The sequence below is a fragment of the Melitaea cinxia genome, chromosome 24, assembly GCF_905220565.1.
Source record: "Melitaea cinxia chromosome 24, ilMelCinx1.1, whole genome shotgun sequence".
Lineage (NCBI taxonomy): Eukaryota > Metazoa > Arthropoda > Insecta > Lepidoptera > Nymphalidae > Melitaea > Melitaea cinxia.
This window is the reverse complement of record NC_059417.1, coordinates 1,300,930-1,320,249: the sequence shown is the minus strand read 5'-3', so window position 1 is coordinate 1,320,249 and position 19,320 is coordinate 1,300,930. Positions and strand designations below refer to the sequence as shown.

At 34.7% G+C, this 19,320-nt stretch overlaps 1 protein-coding gene across 2 annotated transcripts in view; it reads left to right on the top strand.

The window, feature by feature from the left end:
* LOC123665630 overlaps window positions 1-19,320 on the top strand; it is a 104,232-nt gene that overhangs the window by 53,920 nt on the left and 30,992 nt on the right. Inside the window, exons 2-3 of one of the 2 annotated variants that reach the window (XM_045599905.1) lie at window positions 5,400-5,477; window positions 5,570-5,787. In XM_045599905.1, the coding sequence (XP_045455861.1) occupies window positions 5,649-5,787 (139 nt within the window). In that variant the 5' untranslated portion in view covers window positions 5,400-5,477; window positions 5,570-5,648. The other variant, XM_045599906.1, reaches the window with a different exon arrangement.

Here is a 19,320-nt window from a genome sequence, read left to right as displayed (position 1 = left end):
TTGAGGGAATCGATCACATACACTTTTGGGGACTTTGTTTTATAATACCTGTTACTACAACTGTTACCCGCGACTACGTTCGCATAGTTATGAAGATATGTACTATTAAGATTTTTAACGCAAATTATTTTTTTAAATAACCTATCAGGCGAACTTATAGCTGCTGTATACGTTTCATACAAACTATCATTCCCAATTAAACCCCCTTAGTGGTGGAATATCACAAAATCCGTTCTTAGCGGAAGTCTACTAACTATAATCTACCCCCCCCCTGCCAAATTTCATCTTTGTCAATCCTGGGTGGATGGGACCATCCAGCGGTTTTTGAGTTCTCGTGATGAGTGAGTAAGCGACCTTTCTCTTTTATATATATAGATCACGATGCATTATTTGGACAACTCCTCACCATCTATAGAGCATACATTGTAAATTTCAAGTCTCTTACTTCAAAAATATAGGACTTTCATACAAACTTCCAACCCCCGTTTTACCCCCTTAGGGGCCGAGTTACATAAAACTCGGTATTAACGGATGTCTACGCCCTATAAGGAACCTACCTGCCAAATTTCAAGTTTGTGGCTGTTTTAGTTGCGGAGATTTCATGATGAGTGAGTCAACCTACCATCCCCCGTTTTAACCCCAAAAGGAAGTTCATTTCTAAAGATACATTATTTAGACACCTTCTCACCATCTGTAGAGCATACATTTTAAATTTCAAGTATCTTACTTCAAAAACATAAGACTTTCATACAAACTACCAACCCCCGTTTTACCCCCTTAGAGGGGTCGAGTTTCGTAAAATCCGTTCTTTACAGATGTCTACACCCCATAAAGAAACTATCTGTCAAATTTCAAGTTTGTATCTGTTACAGTTTCGAAGATTTGGTGATGAGCGAGTCAACCTACCATCCCCCGTTTTAACCCCAAGAAGGGGTTGATTTCTAAAGGCACATAATTTAAACACCTTCTCACCATCTGTAGAGCATACATTTTAAATTTCAAGTCTCTTACTTCAAAAACATAGGACTTTCATACAAACTTCCAACCTCCGTTTTATCCCCTTAGAGGTCGAATTTCGTAACATCCGTTCTTAGCGGATGTTTACGTCCTATAAGGAACCTACTTGCCAAATTTTAAGTTTGTAGGTGTTATAGTTTCGGAGATTTCGTGATGAGTAAGTCAACCTACCATCCCCCCTTATAACCCCAAAAGGGGGTTGATTTCTAACGATACATTATTTGAACGCCTCCTCACCATCTATAGAGCATACATTTTAAATTTCAAATCTCTTACTTCAAAAACATGGGACTCTCATACAAACTTCCTAGGTGTTATAGTTTCGGAGATTTCGTGATGAATGACCTTTCGCTTTTATATATATTATAGATATAGATTAAAGATATGTATTAAGTTAAACGTGATCTAGGCGTTTTTTTTTTTATATATCTGACCACTCGACACAAGATCCATCTTACAAAAACCACCTGATACTCAACAACCGTTACTGAAATTTCTCTTAATACACACACAAAAACCCATCACTAACATCTGTATCACATATACAAATATTTGTACAAATGGAGATAGATCTGGCTATCTCGTCAATCAGTTACTGACAAATGCGTCAACAAATTGTAGTATTAACTTAGCTAAATTTAATACTATTTACGATTCTGGAATATTATTATTGTCTGAGAGAAAGGCAGTTTCACGATTATGTAGATTTCAGTACATAATTTAAATATATGGATAGGAATTACGCAGCCGTTCTAATTTAACTAGTATGTATGATATTGAAACACATTTTGACCAGAAAACGCAAATAAATTATAATAGTAACTCCTTGTTCTAATATTAACTTGTTATATATTAATAAGCTACCTATATAATTGTATTCGTGTATGTGTGTGTGTGTGCATCATCTTTTGATTGAAACAAAAATCATCAAAATCTATACCCAGTAAAAAATTATGCGGTAAGTTTACCAAAACCTAAGGACTCCTATAATATCTGGGGCATTCTGTAAGTCTAATGTTAGTCTCAGTTGAACTGCTCCGATGTTTATTTATTTTTCTTTTATTTTAAACTAAGTTTCTACTGCTTTGCCGTAACTTAATTGATTTTCATGTATTAAAAAAAGTAAAAAATCTTATTATTTCATTATGTTAAAATTCACTTTTTATTGATGTTAAAAAGCTATTTATTAGTTCAAATATGGTTGAAAGATTATTAAATTAAGTTAATAACGTATTCAAAGGTTCGCGGTAATGCGGGAGTTTGTCGCTGGGTTATATTGAATTAGATGCAAAAACTGCAAGTCTAACGCAATATATATACAGATCAAAAACGTTGTGTGGTTCAAACTTGAATCACGAGCGGAATAAATAAATTAATAGTTTGAATCGGTCAAAATTAAAAAAATAATAATAATGAGACAACCAAATGAATTACAAAAGACACAACATAGCAAAAACGTCCGGACTACAATATTTCTTTATGGCATTGTGTATTTATGGCAATGTTTGTTTGTATAAAACACTTTTGATGGGCGTAGATTGAACTGTGTCCGCAGATATTTAACCCCATAACGTTTTAATCTTTTAAATTGTCATGATCACTATAACACTTGAATGAATGCCTGGTTTTTATATTCAGAAAACTATTCGTTTGGTATACAAACTTTTATAAACACAACATCGGATCATAATACGGCCCGAATGCATAACAGGGTTTGTTCTGACTTTAGACATTTAGCTGGATAGGTACTTATCATACACATCAGCCTTTTGCAGTCCACTACCGGACATAGGCCTCCACAAGTTCGCGCCAAAAATGCGCGAACTCATGTGTGTTGCCCATAGGCACCACGCTAGGTAGGCGGGTTGGTGACCGCAGGGCTGGCTTTGTCGCACCTAAGACGCTGCTGCCCGTCTTCAGCCTGTGTCTTTCAAAGCCAGCGGTTAGATGGTTATCCCGCCATCGGTCGGCTTTTTTAAGTTCCAAGGTAGTAGTAGAACTGTGCTATCCCTTAGTCGCCTCTTACGACACATATGGAAAGAGAGGGGGTGGCTATATTCTTGCATGCCGTAACCACTCAGCATACTATCGTATTTGTCGTTAATCGTTCTGAATTATTTGAAGTAAAACTTCTTTAAGTACGCTTGACTTGGGGACTAAGCTGGTGAGTGCGTGACGAGAGCGTTAAGAAAAATGTGATCGGCCGAGGCGAACGGAAGGTGAGAGGAGTAAAGACAGAAATAGAGTGAGTTACGTTTCGTAACTTTTACTTTAGTGGTGTGGTCTAAAGCACACTTGTGTTTTTTATACGACTACTAGCGACCCGCCCCGGCTTCGCACAGTTGCAAAAACTATCAGTGTTCCTCTATTATATTACGAATGTATTAAACATATAAACCTTCCTATTCAATCACTCTATCTATTAAAAAAAACGGCATCAAAATCCGCTGCGTAGTTTTAAAGATTTAAGCATACATAGGGACAGAGGAAGCGACTTTGTTTTATACTATGTAGTGATGTGAGCGAATAGTATTACGGCTCACCTGGTGGTAACCGGTCTCCGGGAGTTCTTTCTTACTCACGACAGGAACACAACACTGCTTCTGAGCAGTAATATTTAGTTGTGATCTTCTTTAAGTTTGAGGTACATCCGCAGGCGGGCTGCGCTGTTAGTCTGGTATATATGGTACCCTGCTGACCCCTCCCTCAATATGAGTGCATGATATTTAGCAAACATAGTAAATATCCCATTTTATCGTTCAACACGTTAGTTCCTATGTCTTGCACCACAGCCACTTGCTCGCCGATCGCTAGCATGTCGCAACAGCTGACCACATTCGTAACATTCGACGGCAGAACTGGTTCGCTGATTGCTATATGTCCTTTTTTACAAATCGTGCAATAAGAAAGTTGACAGATTACTGAGAGATTAACAAATGGATAGATAGGCACATAGGAATTTGTATATTGTGAACGCGTTGAACTCTTACATTTTCAATTATTACATTTTCAAGCAAAAACCGCTGGACCGATTTTTATGAAACTTGGTACGTATATAGTTGGAGATCTAGAATAACATACAAGCTATACTTTTTATTATTATACACTATTTACGATCTACGTAAGATTGCGGGTGTAGGCTGGATGAGGACTGCGAATTGTCTGACGCGAATTTGGAGAGGCCTATGTCCAGCAGTGGACTGCAATAGGCTGGGCTGACTGACTGACTGACTGACACTTTTTATTCCCACATTCCCGATGGACCTACATTATTTAAATTGATAATATTAAAATCATATTCATGCGTTATTTTAATACTATTGAAAACAATTTAGTTTAAATAAATGAATGATTTAAAAATCTTCAATATTAGATAATTACCTTAATGCTTAACACGTTTTTCAAATACTCTGACTACGAAATTATATTGCAGTCAAGTTTTGCACAATCATTCTCTCTTTAAACTAGCGAAAACATTAACGTAGCTATTTTAAAAGATAACCATCTGGTAGACAAATAGCAAATTAGTGAAGTTGATTAATGGTTTATCGATATCGATGAATGTAAAAGATATTTTTAAATGTTCTTACAAACGCCAATGTGTCAAATAGACAATAGTGATGGGATTGTGAAGAATTGATAAAGGTTCATTAGCTTTGTGTGTTGTGTTCATATTAAAACTCTTCAGAAAAAGCAATAATAATACATTCAATAAATTTTGTTGTTGAAGTCCGTATCACATGTTTTACGTTGACTTCAGTGTAGTAATATATAAATAGGAAATTGGCTGCTTAGTCCTGTAAGACCTATTACTTATTACTCATTTCTAACTAAATTTATTACAACTGATGAGTCGATTTTGATGAAAATAAGGGTCTGTTTTACCGATAGATAACGCTATTTGACAGATTACGGTATCCAAGAGATTTTGATATATTAATATTTTTTTACCATCGAATGCCACTATATTTAAGAGTTATTTATACTCGCAAATATGAATCTAAAATTTGCAATTGAGAAGAAACCTATCTTGTTCTATTCTACCTTCTGCTGTTAAGGTCTATTCGTAACTTATTTGCAGGATATACTTTATCTACAGCAAAACTGACCCCACGAGTAAAATACTTGTTTGCACAAAATTTTTGACAATAATAGATAGAAATCTTTAACTTATATACGACGACGCGTTAGTGCAGCGGTCACCGCACGTCATACATTTTTTGAGCATACAATACCCATACAGGTATTTGCCGATCGTCTGGACGTTTTTGCTTGTGTGTTGTATGTGTTTCCGGACCCCCGATACAGGTTTAATGTTATTGGGGTCCGTTGAGTGTGAGGCGCTTATGATTATTAATATTTCTTTATACTCTTTGTTACAGAACAGAATGCGACATGCGGAATTTATGATCTTAACGCAATAAGAAGAAGGAGCCCATGTTTCACAACAGCTTACGGAGGTGAGATACACACATTACACTTTCCCCCTACAAAAGTATCGATAAAAAATATATTTCCCACATCTATATTTCACGAGTAAAAAAATTTACAGATATATAATATCAATGAGCAATCGATTTAGTCGATAAAAAGACAAACGGGGTACCAAAGACGGGGTACCCCTGTATCCGATGTCTGAAACTGGTATCAAGAAAGAGACGCAAGATAGCGATGGGGTAGCCAAGAGCGAGAAAGCGAATACTGAGAAGGAGAAAGAGGGCAAGCAAAGATCTGTGTCTTTTAATAGGGACGTACACGTGAAACGATTCGGTGAGTCGAGTTATGTTATGGTATCCCTTTGACATCCATTTTCTTGCAATGTATCCAAAAAAAAATACAACAGAGACAAAAAAGATGTGGAGATAAGAGATATGGAAAATAGGATAAAAATTTGAAATAATTCATTTACAAAACCTTTACTTAAGAAGAAAATAAGAAAATAACAATACAGCTGTAATTTTAACAATAAATTTCCACAGCTGAGCAAAATATTCTCTTGTATGTACTTATACTAAAAAGGCACAAACAAAATACATGCTCACGCTAGCGCCACTGGTGGCTGAAAACGGAACTATTAAATTATCTAACAAAACTGGCCAGCATAAAAATATTGTAATCATTCTCCATTTCTCTAACCTCTATGACTTTATAAAAAAATAAGTAAACTTAAAAATGGTGTAAAAAAACAAAACAAATGTTGTCGAATGTTTGGTCTGAGATTGTACATTGCAAGTAAATGGATCTCAGTAGATCGTTTTACAAAGGGATATTAACCGACTAATTTTAATCAAACTTACATGAGTAACAATGGGGATAAAATATGTGGCGTCTTCTTAATTTACCTAGGTTTATCAATTAATCACTATAACTAACTTAATGACTAATAGATCTTCTTTGTAGATTACAATCTTTTCACTCTTCTGTGATCAAAATAAAAGAACAATATGGCTTCGTTTGATAACGGCATGTTTATGTGTTTAATTTAAGATTACATTTTTAATGTTTTTATGTAAAAGTTAAATTAATACAGAGCCATACATAAGCACAAACACAGACATCATTAAATTGTGTGCAACAACTAACTGTTGAATTGGCATTCATTAAATACACAATTCAGTAAAGTATTAGAATCTTCTCACGTTAAAGATGGGTAGTAATAAATCTACAATAATTAATCCGAAGACAAAAATTAGTTTTAACAATTTTATAAAACAAAAATCCTGTTTTTACAGAAGGTTTATCTCCGTGCAAAATTTTGTGCATATCCGTTCTGCCTATACGACTATACAACTAAGCATTTATATCCAGTCCCCCGTGACCATGGTCGCTGTAAAGTATCCAAAACGTCGGGCATCTAAAGAGCTTAATAAACCGCGATAAAATCCGAAATAATTGATTCATTATAATTAACATAAAAATTAAATGAGAGAAAGAATACAGCACAACGGGAATTATTTCGCTCCAAATTTGTCGCAGCGACTGGGCAAGTGCTTCATGTTTACAGAAGATTACTGCTATACATACACTCGCTTACAAACCTTACTAGACTCACCTAATAAGGTAATCGATTACCGTAGTTTATCATAGAACATCGCAGACGCGTTACTACTGACCAAATCCCTAATCACCTAGAAGCTTTGGTCACCTTACTTAACACGGAAATACAACACTGCTTGAAAGCAGTATTATTTAGCCGTTTTCTTCTATAAGGTCGAGGTACTTCCCCAGACGAGCTCCAGATTTTGAGTAGGGTGTTCCCGGTGATTGAAAAAAGAAAGATAGTAAATGACATTTAATTTGAATGACGATATGAATGTTTACTGACTGTTATTTTATGAGTGCATTTATATTAATTCAATCATTCTATTCAATGTAATTGTAACAATTAGAACCGGATATTGTTGGCTATTATCAATACCTTTTTTTTCTTCGTTATCGTGACCACATTGACCGTGATTTGTAACTGGCTGGTTTTTTATTTTTAATGGAACATATTTCTATTTATTTTTTAATTTATAGATTATTGGCTGTCCTGGCAGAAGTTTTTTTTAACTGTAAAGAGTTTTAACAGTTGCTAAGTTTTGTGGCATATTTCGAATTTTTGAACGGTGACTATATTTCAAATTTTATCTAAAAACAGAGTTTATTTTTTTTAAATAGTAACTGCGAAGTTTCTACCTACGTTTCGAATATCAGTGGTAGCTTCGCTTTTAAACATAATTGAAATTTTGTTTTTAAGATGACGAATCGAAGGTGCTTTTAAAGGCTATTTGAATAAAGCTATTTTGATTTCTTACAACTGTGTCTACACTGTGACTGTTTTGCCACTGTAATTATATTAAAATTGAAAAATATATTCATAGATGAGTTTTCTCCATTCTACATTGGTAGTCATTTGCTATTGGCACAAAGCGATCAAATTTAAAGGAAAAAGTTATGAGAGACTATTGAAACAAGTAGTTGGTTCGCAACAGACTTGTTTCAATAGGTTATGGGCTTTCTACCGGTTTATCAGTTATTTTATGGCTTAAAATAGATAAATATAAAAAAAAACTATATTGCTAGTGTGCCAAAATTAAAAGACAGGGAGAATTACGATGAGTGGTGTTTTGTTGGTACTTGAGGTTATGGACAAGTCCATCAAACCAACGGCAGATTAAAAAGAAGCAATATTACCCGACCCAATATTAAACAGATTCTATATTAAAATTAAGTACTTTCCTTAAAACCAAAAAATACCACAGATTAAATTAACGTAGTATTCTTAAAAAGTTATAAAAGGAAAAATAGATAAAATCCAATCTATATTTCTATTAGTCTATGATTTTGTTCACATATATCGGTCAAATAAAAAAAGTTCAAGGTCTCAAATGATTGTTCTGTAGTCTGTAACGTTTTTTACTGTTTGCTGTTTATCTTATACATCTAAAAATTTTAACAGGAAGAACAAAAAACCGTGAGAAATAATTATAATATGAGTACTATTGAAGATTTTGTATTGATATGAAATATTTGACGCAAACTTGTTACTGATATACTTTGAGAGATTGTGTTTTGTATTTTTATAATTTAGAAAATGTTTGTGGCGACATCTATCACGCGAAATACGAACGACTACGAAACTACGTAATTAGAGAAAAACTGACGTATGCTACATCGCGCTATCAGAGTTTTCAAAGTAATTAAGTATATATACAAGAACCCGACAACAACCGTCGGGGCCAGAAGCCCGCCAGACACAACATCCGTCTGGTCGGAGGATCCTCCCTTTTCATTGGTTGATGAGGAATTCAATCACCCTTTTCCTCACACTACCTAAATGTTAAATTTATCCTAATATTTACGGGTAGGTGTCAGGAAGTAATTTCTTTATACAACTACTACTCCCAGTAGATCTGATCATCTTACTCACCATAGGAACACAACACTGCCTGAAAGTGGTTTTGTTTAGATGTGATCGTCTGTCAGGTCGAGGTACTTTTCCATTCATCATTTTAGCCTATTGCAGTCTACTGCTAGACATAGGCCTCCACAAGTTCGCGCCAAAATGCGTGAACTCATGTGTGTTGCCCAAAGTCACCACGCTGGGCAGGCGGGTTGGTGACCGCAGGTCTGACTTTGTCGCACCTAAAACGCTGCTGCCCGTCTTCGGCCTGTGTGTTTCAAAGCCAGTGGTTAGATGGTTATCCCGCCATTGGTCGGCTTTAAAAGTTCCAAGGTGGTATTGGAACTGTGGTATCCCTTAGTCGCCTCTTACGACACCCACGGGAAGAAAGTGAGTGGCTATATTCTTTGGTGCCGTAGCCACACAGCACTTTCCCATTCGGGCAGCTTCAAATTTTAAGCAGGATATTTTCTACTATGCTCTACTTCAGTATATCTGTGGAGATGCCAGAAAGCTCAAAGTCGTTGACAAACATACATATGTAAGAACAATAATGTCACACGATCAAAACAAATTTCAAACTTATCGCAAGCGTACATGTAATCTTCCACATAGCAAATAATGACAATATTTAAACGATTTGTTTGTGAGTCAAATTTGAACAAAATGTCAGTAGCTGAAATTTCGTAATAGCGTTATCGAACGCCGTGTATATTTGCGAAATACTTAACACAAAATTCAAACTAAAACGACTATTAGTGAAACAGTTTAATTCTGGCTGCGTTTTGTATTACAAAACTGTTCAAATGTGAACTTTCACTGTTCTATTAGAAATCCGAAATAGTTCCAATTGATTACTATTATCCAGACTTTGCTCATCGTTCTGTTTGTCCAGGGAACGATGTTCTAATATTTAAAAATTAAGTGACGTACTATTTTTGTTGCGTGAGTTACATAACATGATAAACTTTTATCACTAAAGCACCTATGGACAAAAAATTAAAAAATATATATTTTAAAGGAGGTTCTAATATTTAAAAAAAAGTTTCTTCTTAGGTTATTTTTCATTGTTAAAAAAATATCGTGTTTAATGTCATAAAGTGGATATAAGAATGTTCATATTGATCCTTTACGGAGATTTTATTTTTATGAATAAGTCTATTCCACGCTTAAATTCTTAATCTAGATGTATCTAGTACATCCATATGTGAGATGCACGCATTGTCATATTTGTTATCGCTGAAATTAGGAATCCAATTTTATCTAGTTCTTACACCAGTTACATCCAATTATACCCGGCAAACACAAGTCTGTTTTTTAACTGTAACAAATATTACATGATAACTTGTTTTGACAATATCAATATAAGATAAAGATAATACACGTGAATTAAATTAAACTAATCATGAAACATAATTAATATACCCAGGAACTAGGCTGTTCGTATCACTTGTAACAGCAAGATGAAGCAATATGAGTTAGAACAGATTTAAGCCAATATAAGGTCATAGACACCTCAACAAGCGTAGCGTTAGCAAAGCTAATACTTATAAAAACTAACATATGAGTATCTTATATATCAGACTTTATTTTCCTTTGTCAGGTAAAGATGGTGTAATTAAAAATTCACTTTCAAATTAAATGTAATTCATATAATTTATGTCAATAATTGTGTCGGTGTCGTAAGATGTGACTAAGGGATAACTCAGTTCCCCTACCACCTCGGAACTTAAAAAGTCGAACGATGGCAGGATAACCATCCAACTGCTGGCTTTGAAATACACAGGCCGACGACGAGCAGTAGCGTCTTCAGTGCGACAAAGCCAACCCTGCGGTCACCAACCTGCTTGCCCAGCGTTGTGACTATGGGAAAAACACATGAATTCACGCCATTTTTGCTAGAACTTGTGGAGGCTTATGTCCAACAGTGGACTGTATTGGCTGAAGTGATGTCAATAAAGGTTAATTATAAGCATTCAGTTATAATAAATAATAAAATCATTAAAACCTTAAAAAATATAGTGACGTCATTGGGTTGGAAAAAGTACAGGATATCAGCAATGTAAAGTTATACTAGCGAAATCATGATAAGTTGTTAAAAGAAAGAAAACTTTTTCGTTAAAAAAAAAACTTCCTTAGTTGCTCCTTTACGAAACGTAACTCTCTCTCTTTCTATCTTCACTAACTTATATCTCCTTCTCATTTTCCGTTCGCCTTACCCGATCACACTTTTCGTAACGCTCTCCTCACGCATTCACTAGCTTACTTCCCAAGTCAAGCGTACATAAAGAAGTTTTACTTCAAAAATAATTTCCGATTATGAAAAATCTACATCGTTCGCTTCGCTTGTTCAAGTATAGTAAAAGCCTTAAATTACCGGTCGCTTGCGATTGTGAATTACAAATTATGTAACGCGGAGACATCGATTGGAGCTCGCATTGACATAAATAGTTTTCGATTATTTTTGACCGACTTCACAAAAGAGATTTTTATATATATACGTACGCCGTTTTTATGATGTTTCTGGACTTTTTTTGTGTTTTGTTTACTAGCAAGATCTCATATAAATATCGTCTTTCTTACGATCTCGAAGGTTTGTATAAACATTAGGACTTTTTCGGTTTCGTAGTGGCCTACTTTATTTTCGTAGTTGCCTTCTTTATTTTCGTAGTGGCTGATTTTATTTTCGTAGTGGGCTTCTTATTATTCCACGGTTTTTTTTTAAATCTTTGACACATTTTTATTGCGATCAGATTAGCTGTATGCCTGTATTATGTATGTATATTTAATAAAAAAAATTATAGCACGTAAGTCATAGTAAAAATGTATATTAATAGCTATTAAATACATTTTTACATGTCACTACATGCTTTCTCATGTTAATAAGCTTTTTTTTGTTCAAACGGCTATGAATCGAATTACTTCAAATTCTTTAAAATTGTTATAAATATATAAATTCTTTAAAATTGTTATAAATATCTTTAAAAAATTTAATAAAAATTGGTCGATTACTAAACACAAATCATTTTTCTTAATAATATTTTACTTACAAGGAAGTGATGTGATTAAAATTTAATATAATCACATAATTATGAAAAAAAAGTAATCAATCAAATAATTTATAACTATACACAAAAATCAAATTAATAGGTGTCAAATGAATCTAAAGGTTAATATCAATTAAGAATAGCTGCGGGCCGAGAGTATAACCTTGTGGCGGTTCGATATAAACGCAGCGTAGGCCGTCGATTTCAATTTGGCACTTCGCAGACATGCCTCATAAGGATCGCCTGACGCCTCTTAGTATACATTAACTTCAGATAAGTATCGACATTGACCCCTTAAGTTATACCATCTGTGGTCAAGACTTTCGTAAGCTTTTGTAAAATTCATTTGAATTTTTTTAACTTTAAATACTTTCGGTGTGAATTAGTCATTCCGATTATGACTATCGAAATGGCAGATAAAAGTTAATTACATTTTAATTAAATCAAAATACTTGACACCGCGTTTGCACAACGGTCACAGCCATGGATTGTACCTGCTGGCGGTTGCGGGTTCGATCCCCCGCACACGACAAACATTTGTATTGTCTTAAAAGGGTTCTAGGATTCTAAAGTTGCGGTGATTATACCGATGTATGTTAAAAATAAGAAAATATATACGTATTTATATGGAATAACAAAAGCACGGGCATAATAAGCCTGTGGATATATCACTTAAAAAAAAAAACATTTGTATTGGCCATGCAGGTATTTGCAGTGGTCTGGGTGTTTGTGTAGTTCTTGTGGGTCTTCCCACCGTGCCTAGAAGAGCACGTTAAGCCGTCGGTCCCGGTTGTTATCATGTACACCTGATAGCGATCGTTACTCGTTGTAGGGAATATATCCGTCAACCCGCATTGGAACTGCGTGGTGGATTAAGCTCTGATCGTTCTCCTACATGGGGAAAGAGGCCTATGCCCAGTAGTGGGATATTACAGGCTGAAGCGTAAAATACTTGAAGATTTCTTCTCATTAAAATATTTGTTACATCAAAGACGTACAAGATACTTCTATAATATTTATTTATAAATTTAAAACATGTACTATCTCGTATTGTAAGCGGATACCATAGCCTATGGATGTCTGCGACCCTCCCCAGAAGCTCTGGGCACCTTACTCACCACAGGAACAAAACACTACGCTCGCGCAGTATTATTTAGCTGTGATCTTCCCCTAAGTTGAGACAATTCCCCGGTCAAGCTACTCCAGGTTTTCTGAGATACTTCCCCGGTAACCAGATTTTCATCAAGATATCTCCTGCAGTGCCCTATCTCTTTGAAATTAAAACCCGATCCGTAAGTGTAAGGATTACATGTTCGGATCATATTTCAAATCAGAACTATTATGGTTGTTAATCACTTTTGTTTCATTTCATCAAATCAACTTTGATCAATGAAATTTTTCCTTACCAACATTTAATTATATTCCTAGATTATTAATGTATTATGTAAATGTCCTTAATACTAAACATCGAAAACCAATTTACATTATGCGTCAATTTATTTTCCAAAAATATTTCTAAATTTTCGCAACGTAGGTTGAATTAATTTATTTTATGACATTGATATATGGGACACATATTTAACTTCATATCAGTTTCTTCATTTTTCTAAAAAATAATACCCTGCAACTCATAGCCTTCGCAGGTGTCAGGACTCGTTTAAATTTCTAGAGAGTCGGAATGTCATTTGACGAGGAAATGCTGTCAATATTCTAACTTCTATTAATTATCTATATTAATATTATAAAGCTGGAGAGTTTGTTAGTCCGATTCTAAAAATTCTTTCGGTGTTAGATAGCCCCGGCTATAGGCTCTGTATCATTACGCTAAGATCAATAGGAGCGGATCACCAATGAAGAATGTTTCGAAATCGGCGTTTTTTCCTTTTTAGAGCTTTTTTACCTTCTACGTAAACGAAGCCGCGGCTTGAAGTTAGCCTTAGCCCAAAGTAACTATTCCACACGGACAAAGTCATGGGCAGAAGCTAGTACACGGATATAATTGATATCAAAATCATCTGTATATAATTACTTTTTATCTTGTCTGTATATTTATCATGAGCCATATTGGGGCCCATCAGAGAAATTAGTCATGACTCCCTGGGTCGCCGTCATCGAAATCGATGAGGAGGACTACATCATGTCCGGAGGAGATACTGGCGACAGCCAGTTACAGTAACCATTTCGTCAGTATGTGTAATCAACTGGTTACAATCATTTAACTTTTTACACAACCAAGGTTTTTTAATGAGTAATTTGAACAAGGCAATTCGAGAGCAAAATTTATTTAAAAAAAAACCTATAATTGGTCTTACATTAATATATTGTGTGTAGGCGGGTAAAAATATAAATTATAAAGGAACTATCATTACACCATGTGGGATATCAAAAGCCATCATACTCGATAACTTAATAAACGCCTCAAATTCAAACAAGACGTATCTATGTCCTGTGAGACTATATTATATACACCTGTACAATTTTTAGCATGCTTATAGCCTACGTACACTGTTACAATCAGCCAAGTAACGGCCGAATTTTTTTTTCATTGTATAATAAAAAGCGGAATTTTTGTGACGAGACTCTTGACGACACTTGACGAGAAATTTTTCCTTTGAGTAAAATCTCGATACGGGTAGCAGCAATTTTGAGGCACAGCCCCAATTAGACCCTACTTTAAGCAAGATAGATCATACGGATCCCGACCCCAATAAAAAAACGTACGCCTAGATCAAAAAGTGGTTGCGTCACAAACGGAAGCTGTCAAGGTTCAGCCCACTGAGTTATTTTTATCGATCGCTAAAGGTCTATTGGTAAGGATGTTCATGCTAATCATTGTAAATGAATTAGCGTTATTTATCAAAAGATATTTTTGTACGTCTATTTACCAATGACGTTAGTGAGATATCAATCATAGTTACATCTGTACTGTAATACTGTTAGTGTATTGTGAAGCGAAATATTTTATTTTTGGACCGTAAGTAATTATTATTATATTATTTTTTATATTTGCTAGTGTGTTGCTGTGTGTGTATCTACATGTACATCTAATCGTGCTATGCGTGCATTTGATTATTCAAAAAAATACCCAATTAAATATTAAAAAAAGTTTTATCATAATATGAATAATTATTTATTATTAAATTTATTTTTTAAATATAATAGAAGCGGAAAAAACGCTAACCAACTCAAACACGCAAAAACTCTAAGTTTATTCTTTTAAATATCGTTAATACCAATTACGAGTATAATTGGCTTACTGACTAATTGCTGTAATTAACAATCAAATTATATAAAATTCTTCGTGTAACTTGATATTGTATGTTGTGATAACCTGCCACTAAAAGAATATTGACATATTTTTATAAGTTGATATGCAACAAACTATGATTAAATGTATTTTATGTTCGGTACCCTTAAATAAAAAAGTGCGTGTCAGCTCCGAAGCACGACTCAAGTTTACTCCTTCAGATCGACTGTCTAAATAGGCACAAAAAAGGCTTACTAGCCTAATAAAAAGATTAATACCATATCAAATGGCAAATATACGAACCAAATAGCGCCATCTATCGGAATCCAATAGGGTTACGATGGATGTTCCGTTATTAAATAACGTCGTCGTCTATCGGAACCCAATTGGGTTTTTTTTTACCCTACTTCTACCCCATCTTTAAAACCCTATTGGGTTTCAAAAGATGGGGTTACGAGAAACGTAACGAGGTTATCCGTCCAGTACATTTTAATCCTTATATTTTTAACATACCGGGGGCCTTATATGAAAATCGATTCTTAAGAAGAAACTTCAATAAATACATTCAGTAATATGCTCTGTATGTAAGCCCTGTAACTGAACCCACACTCATATATTATATATCAATCTAATATATAAAATTTATTATTTTTTTATTTTTTATTTATTTTGAGAAAAATTTCTAGTGTCGCTCTTCCTGCGTTTCTTGCTTCTGTGCATAGTATCAAGGGTTTATGTTCTGACATCTTAAAATCTAATTCAGTCCAAATTACAGATGCTACAGATGCAATAGAAAACTGGAAGTTAATGTGTCCTAATGGCGATATCCCGAAGGACGTTACAAAACAAAAACTTTGAGATATACCAATAGTTCACAATACTCATATAAGTTTGACGCAAAATCTTACAAGTGACAAAAACCGTGCCAGGCTTCTAGCTGTGTCAAATAAAGAGTCAGGTCACTGGTTACACGCAATGCCGTCAAAAAATCTTGGGACACTTTTAGACAATGAAAGTTTTAGAATTGCTCTCGGTCTCCGGTTGGGAGCTCCACTGTGCTTTGAACACAGATGTCCGTGCGGAAAAGAGGTCGATTCTTTCGGACTACACGGCCTTTCCTGTAACAAGAGTTCAGGTAGGTTTTCCCGCCACGGTTCCCTAAACGATACCATAAAAAGGGCTCTTGCCACCATCGACGTTCCTGCTCTTATCGAGCCAACTGGAATTAGTGCAATGATGGCAAGAGACCTGATGGATTGACGTTGGTTCCCTGGGAAAGGGGACGGGCGCTTTTGTGGGACGCAACCTGCGTTGACACACTTGCTTCGTCTCATGTCAGGGAAACAGCCTTAAAAGCGGGAGCCGCAGCGGAAAAAGCTGAATCGACTAAACGGCACAAATATTCGTCACTAATTCCAAATTACATCTTTGTGCCGTTTGCAGTCGAAACACTTGGACCTTGGAGTAGCAGTGCTAAAAAATTTTTAAATGAGATAACACCTCGCCTTATTGCCTCCACTGGTGACAAGAGGGCTGGTGCATTTTTTGCCCAGAGAATCGGCATAGCGATTCAACGGGGAAATGCTGCCAGCATTCTTGGCACAATTCCACGCGGACATGATTTATACCAAAACTATCTGTAAATATTTAGTTCTTAAGTTGTGAATTGTAAATATGTATAATATTTTGTATAAATAAAGACAAAATAAGTTCAAAGCAAAAAAAAAGAAAAAAAAAAATATATATATATATATAAAATTCTCGTGACATGGTGTTAAACATTGAACTCCTCCGAAACGGCTCGACCGACTTTAATAAAATTTTGTGTGCATATCGGGTAGGTCTGAGAATCGGCCAACATCTATTTTTCATACCCCTAAGTTATAAGGGGGGGGGGGATTAAGCGGGCTAATAACATATATGGCAAAGAAACGTTTGCGGGGTCAGCTAGTATTATATAAAAACGAATTAAATAACGTGTTTTTTCTTAACAATGTACAGCAATATTAATTATAGTTAGTACGTAACAAATGTTATTATTATAAATTCTTATTTAACTTATGATGGTTATTATGGTGGGAATGAAAATAAACCTTGTTTTTTTTTTTAATTTATTCGTCATAATAAAGATAATAAGAATAATAGATTTTTTCCCAAGTTCATCAATTCATAAATTATATAAGTACCTACCAAATTTTTTTTTTCAAATAGGATTTAACTTAAATTTATTTATTACTAGCGACCCGCCCCGACTTCGCCCGGTTGTAAAAACTATCAGTGTTGCTCTAGTATATTATGCATGTATTATACATATAAACTTTCCTCTGGAATCACTCTATTTACCAAAGAAAACCGCATCAAAATCCGTTGCGTAGTTTTAAAGATCTAAGCGTACAGATAACGGGAAGCAACTTTGTTTTATACTATGTAATGATATATTCACGGTGTGAAGATTAAGAAAAGAAATCTTAGCATTCTCACAAGCATGAAGACAGGCATTCTTAAATACGTGAACTTTTTTTTATATAACTAGGTCTGCAAACAGCGTACATTTGATGGTAAGCGATTACCGTAGCTTATTACACCTACAACACCAGAAGCATCACAAGCGCGTTGCTGCGTTGTCGATGCTAGATGCTACAACCATTCTCTCCGGGAGCTGGTCACCTTACTCACCACAAGAACACAACTGCTTGAAGCAGTGGTCGTATAATAAGAATAAAGTAAAGCAGAACACCTATAGCGATTCAGTTTTAAAATTCAAATAAAATATTATAATTTTTATATTAATATAGAAAATAAAACATAAATGTTACATCTAATGTGTTGTTTATGCATATCAATTAAAAAGACGTTGAAATTCAACACTAAAGTAGAATTTAGATGATTTATGAGACGGGACAGGTTAATCTTATTCGCGATCTATTGTAAGAAGCGTAACTATAAATAAAAGTCTAAAGCCAATACATGGTTGAGTTTGACAAAGAAATCAAAAATTAAAATCTGAATTTTCTGTATTTAAATAGGACTTTGGACATTTTACAAATTAAAATTATAGTAACTTTAAAAAATTAACAAAATTTAATGTTAATTTTTTGTTTTTTAAGTTTTTTAACTTGTTAAGCTAGCACCGATTCGGAAAATAGATTCTCCAAAAAAGAGTCGGTACTAATCTCGGCAATTACTCTAAAAAAAAACGAGTGTGATTTAGACCACACGACCAAAGTTCTTTAGCTCCATCTAACTTATATCTCCCTCAACTTTAGTGTTGCCCAAATTCAGTCTTGGTCTTGCAGTCTTGGTCTTGTTCTTGCGTTTTTGCAAGACCAAGACCAAGAACAAGACCGCGTATTTTTAGCAAGACCAAGACCAAGACTGACCGTGCAAGACTTGAGCAAGAACAAGACATAGCCTGCAAGACTCTTGCGTCTTGCAGCTAGGACTTAGCGCTATTTCACTGAGTAGTTAGGTGTAACAGTTCGGTGTATAGGTAGGTACGCTTAGGAATTCTATGAGACGCAAAAAACTGTATCAAAGAATATGAAAAACTGGACCTATGCGCATTATGACTAATACCATAAACATAGCGAATAAAAAAATATCTATTAAAATCAAACTGAGTGCATGCATAGTTATGTTTTAACCATCGGCACTTTGATAATGCGGCATCAAAGGTTTTGTACTTACTTCTCAAAGAAATTTGCCGCTTTTCGGAAGTACATGGTTATGATACACGCGCCGGCGGCTTCTTTTGAAATCTAAAACAATCGTTGCCGCCACGCCGAAATCATAACATTTGACACTATTTGATTGCCGCCATAGGGCGTAGGTTATGGGCGTACTCATGCAAAATAATTTCGAATTTTAAGAGTACCTACAGGTGTTCCAAAGAATAAATAAGTTTCAGAGTGCTTAGAATGAAAATGAATACATTATACTGATAACGCAAGTAGTATTATGATTAGGATAAAATGGTAAGGATAGGTAGTAGAAGTCATATTAATTCATGGTCAAAAAAATTGATATAAAGTATCATAACCTAATGATAAAGCTGTTGATTTGTGTTGTATTTTATTTTTTATTCAAATAAATGATAAATCGTAAAACTCTTTTATTAAATTTCT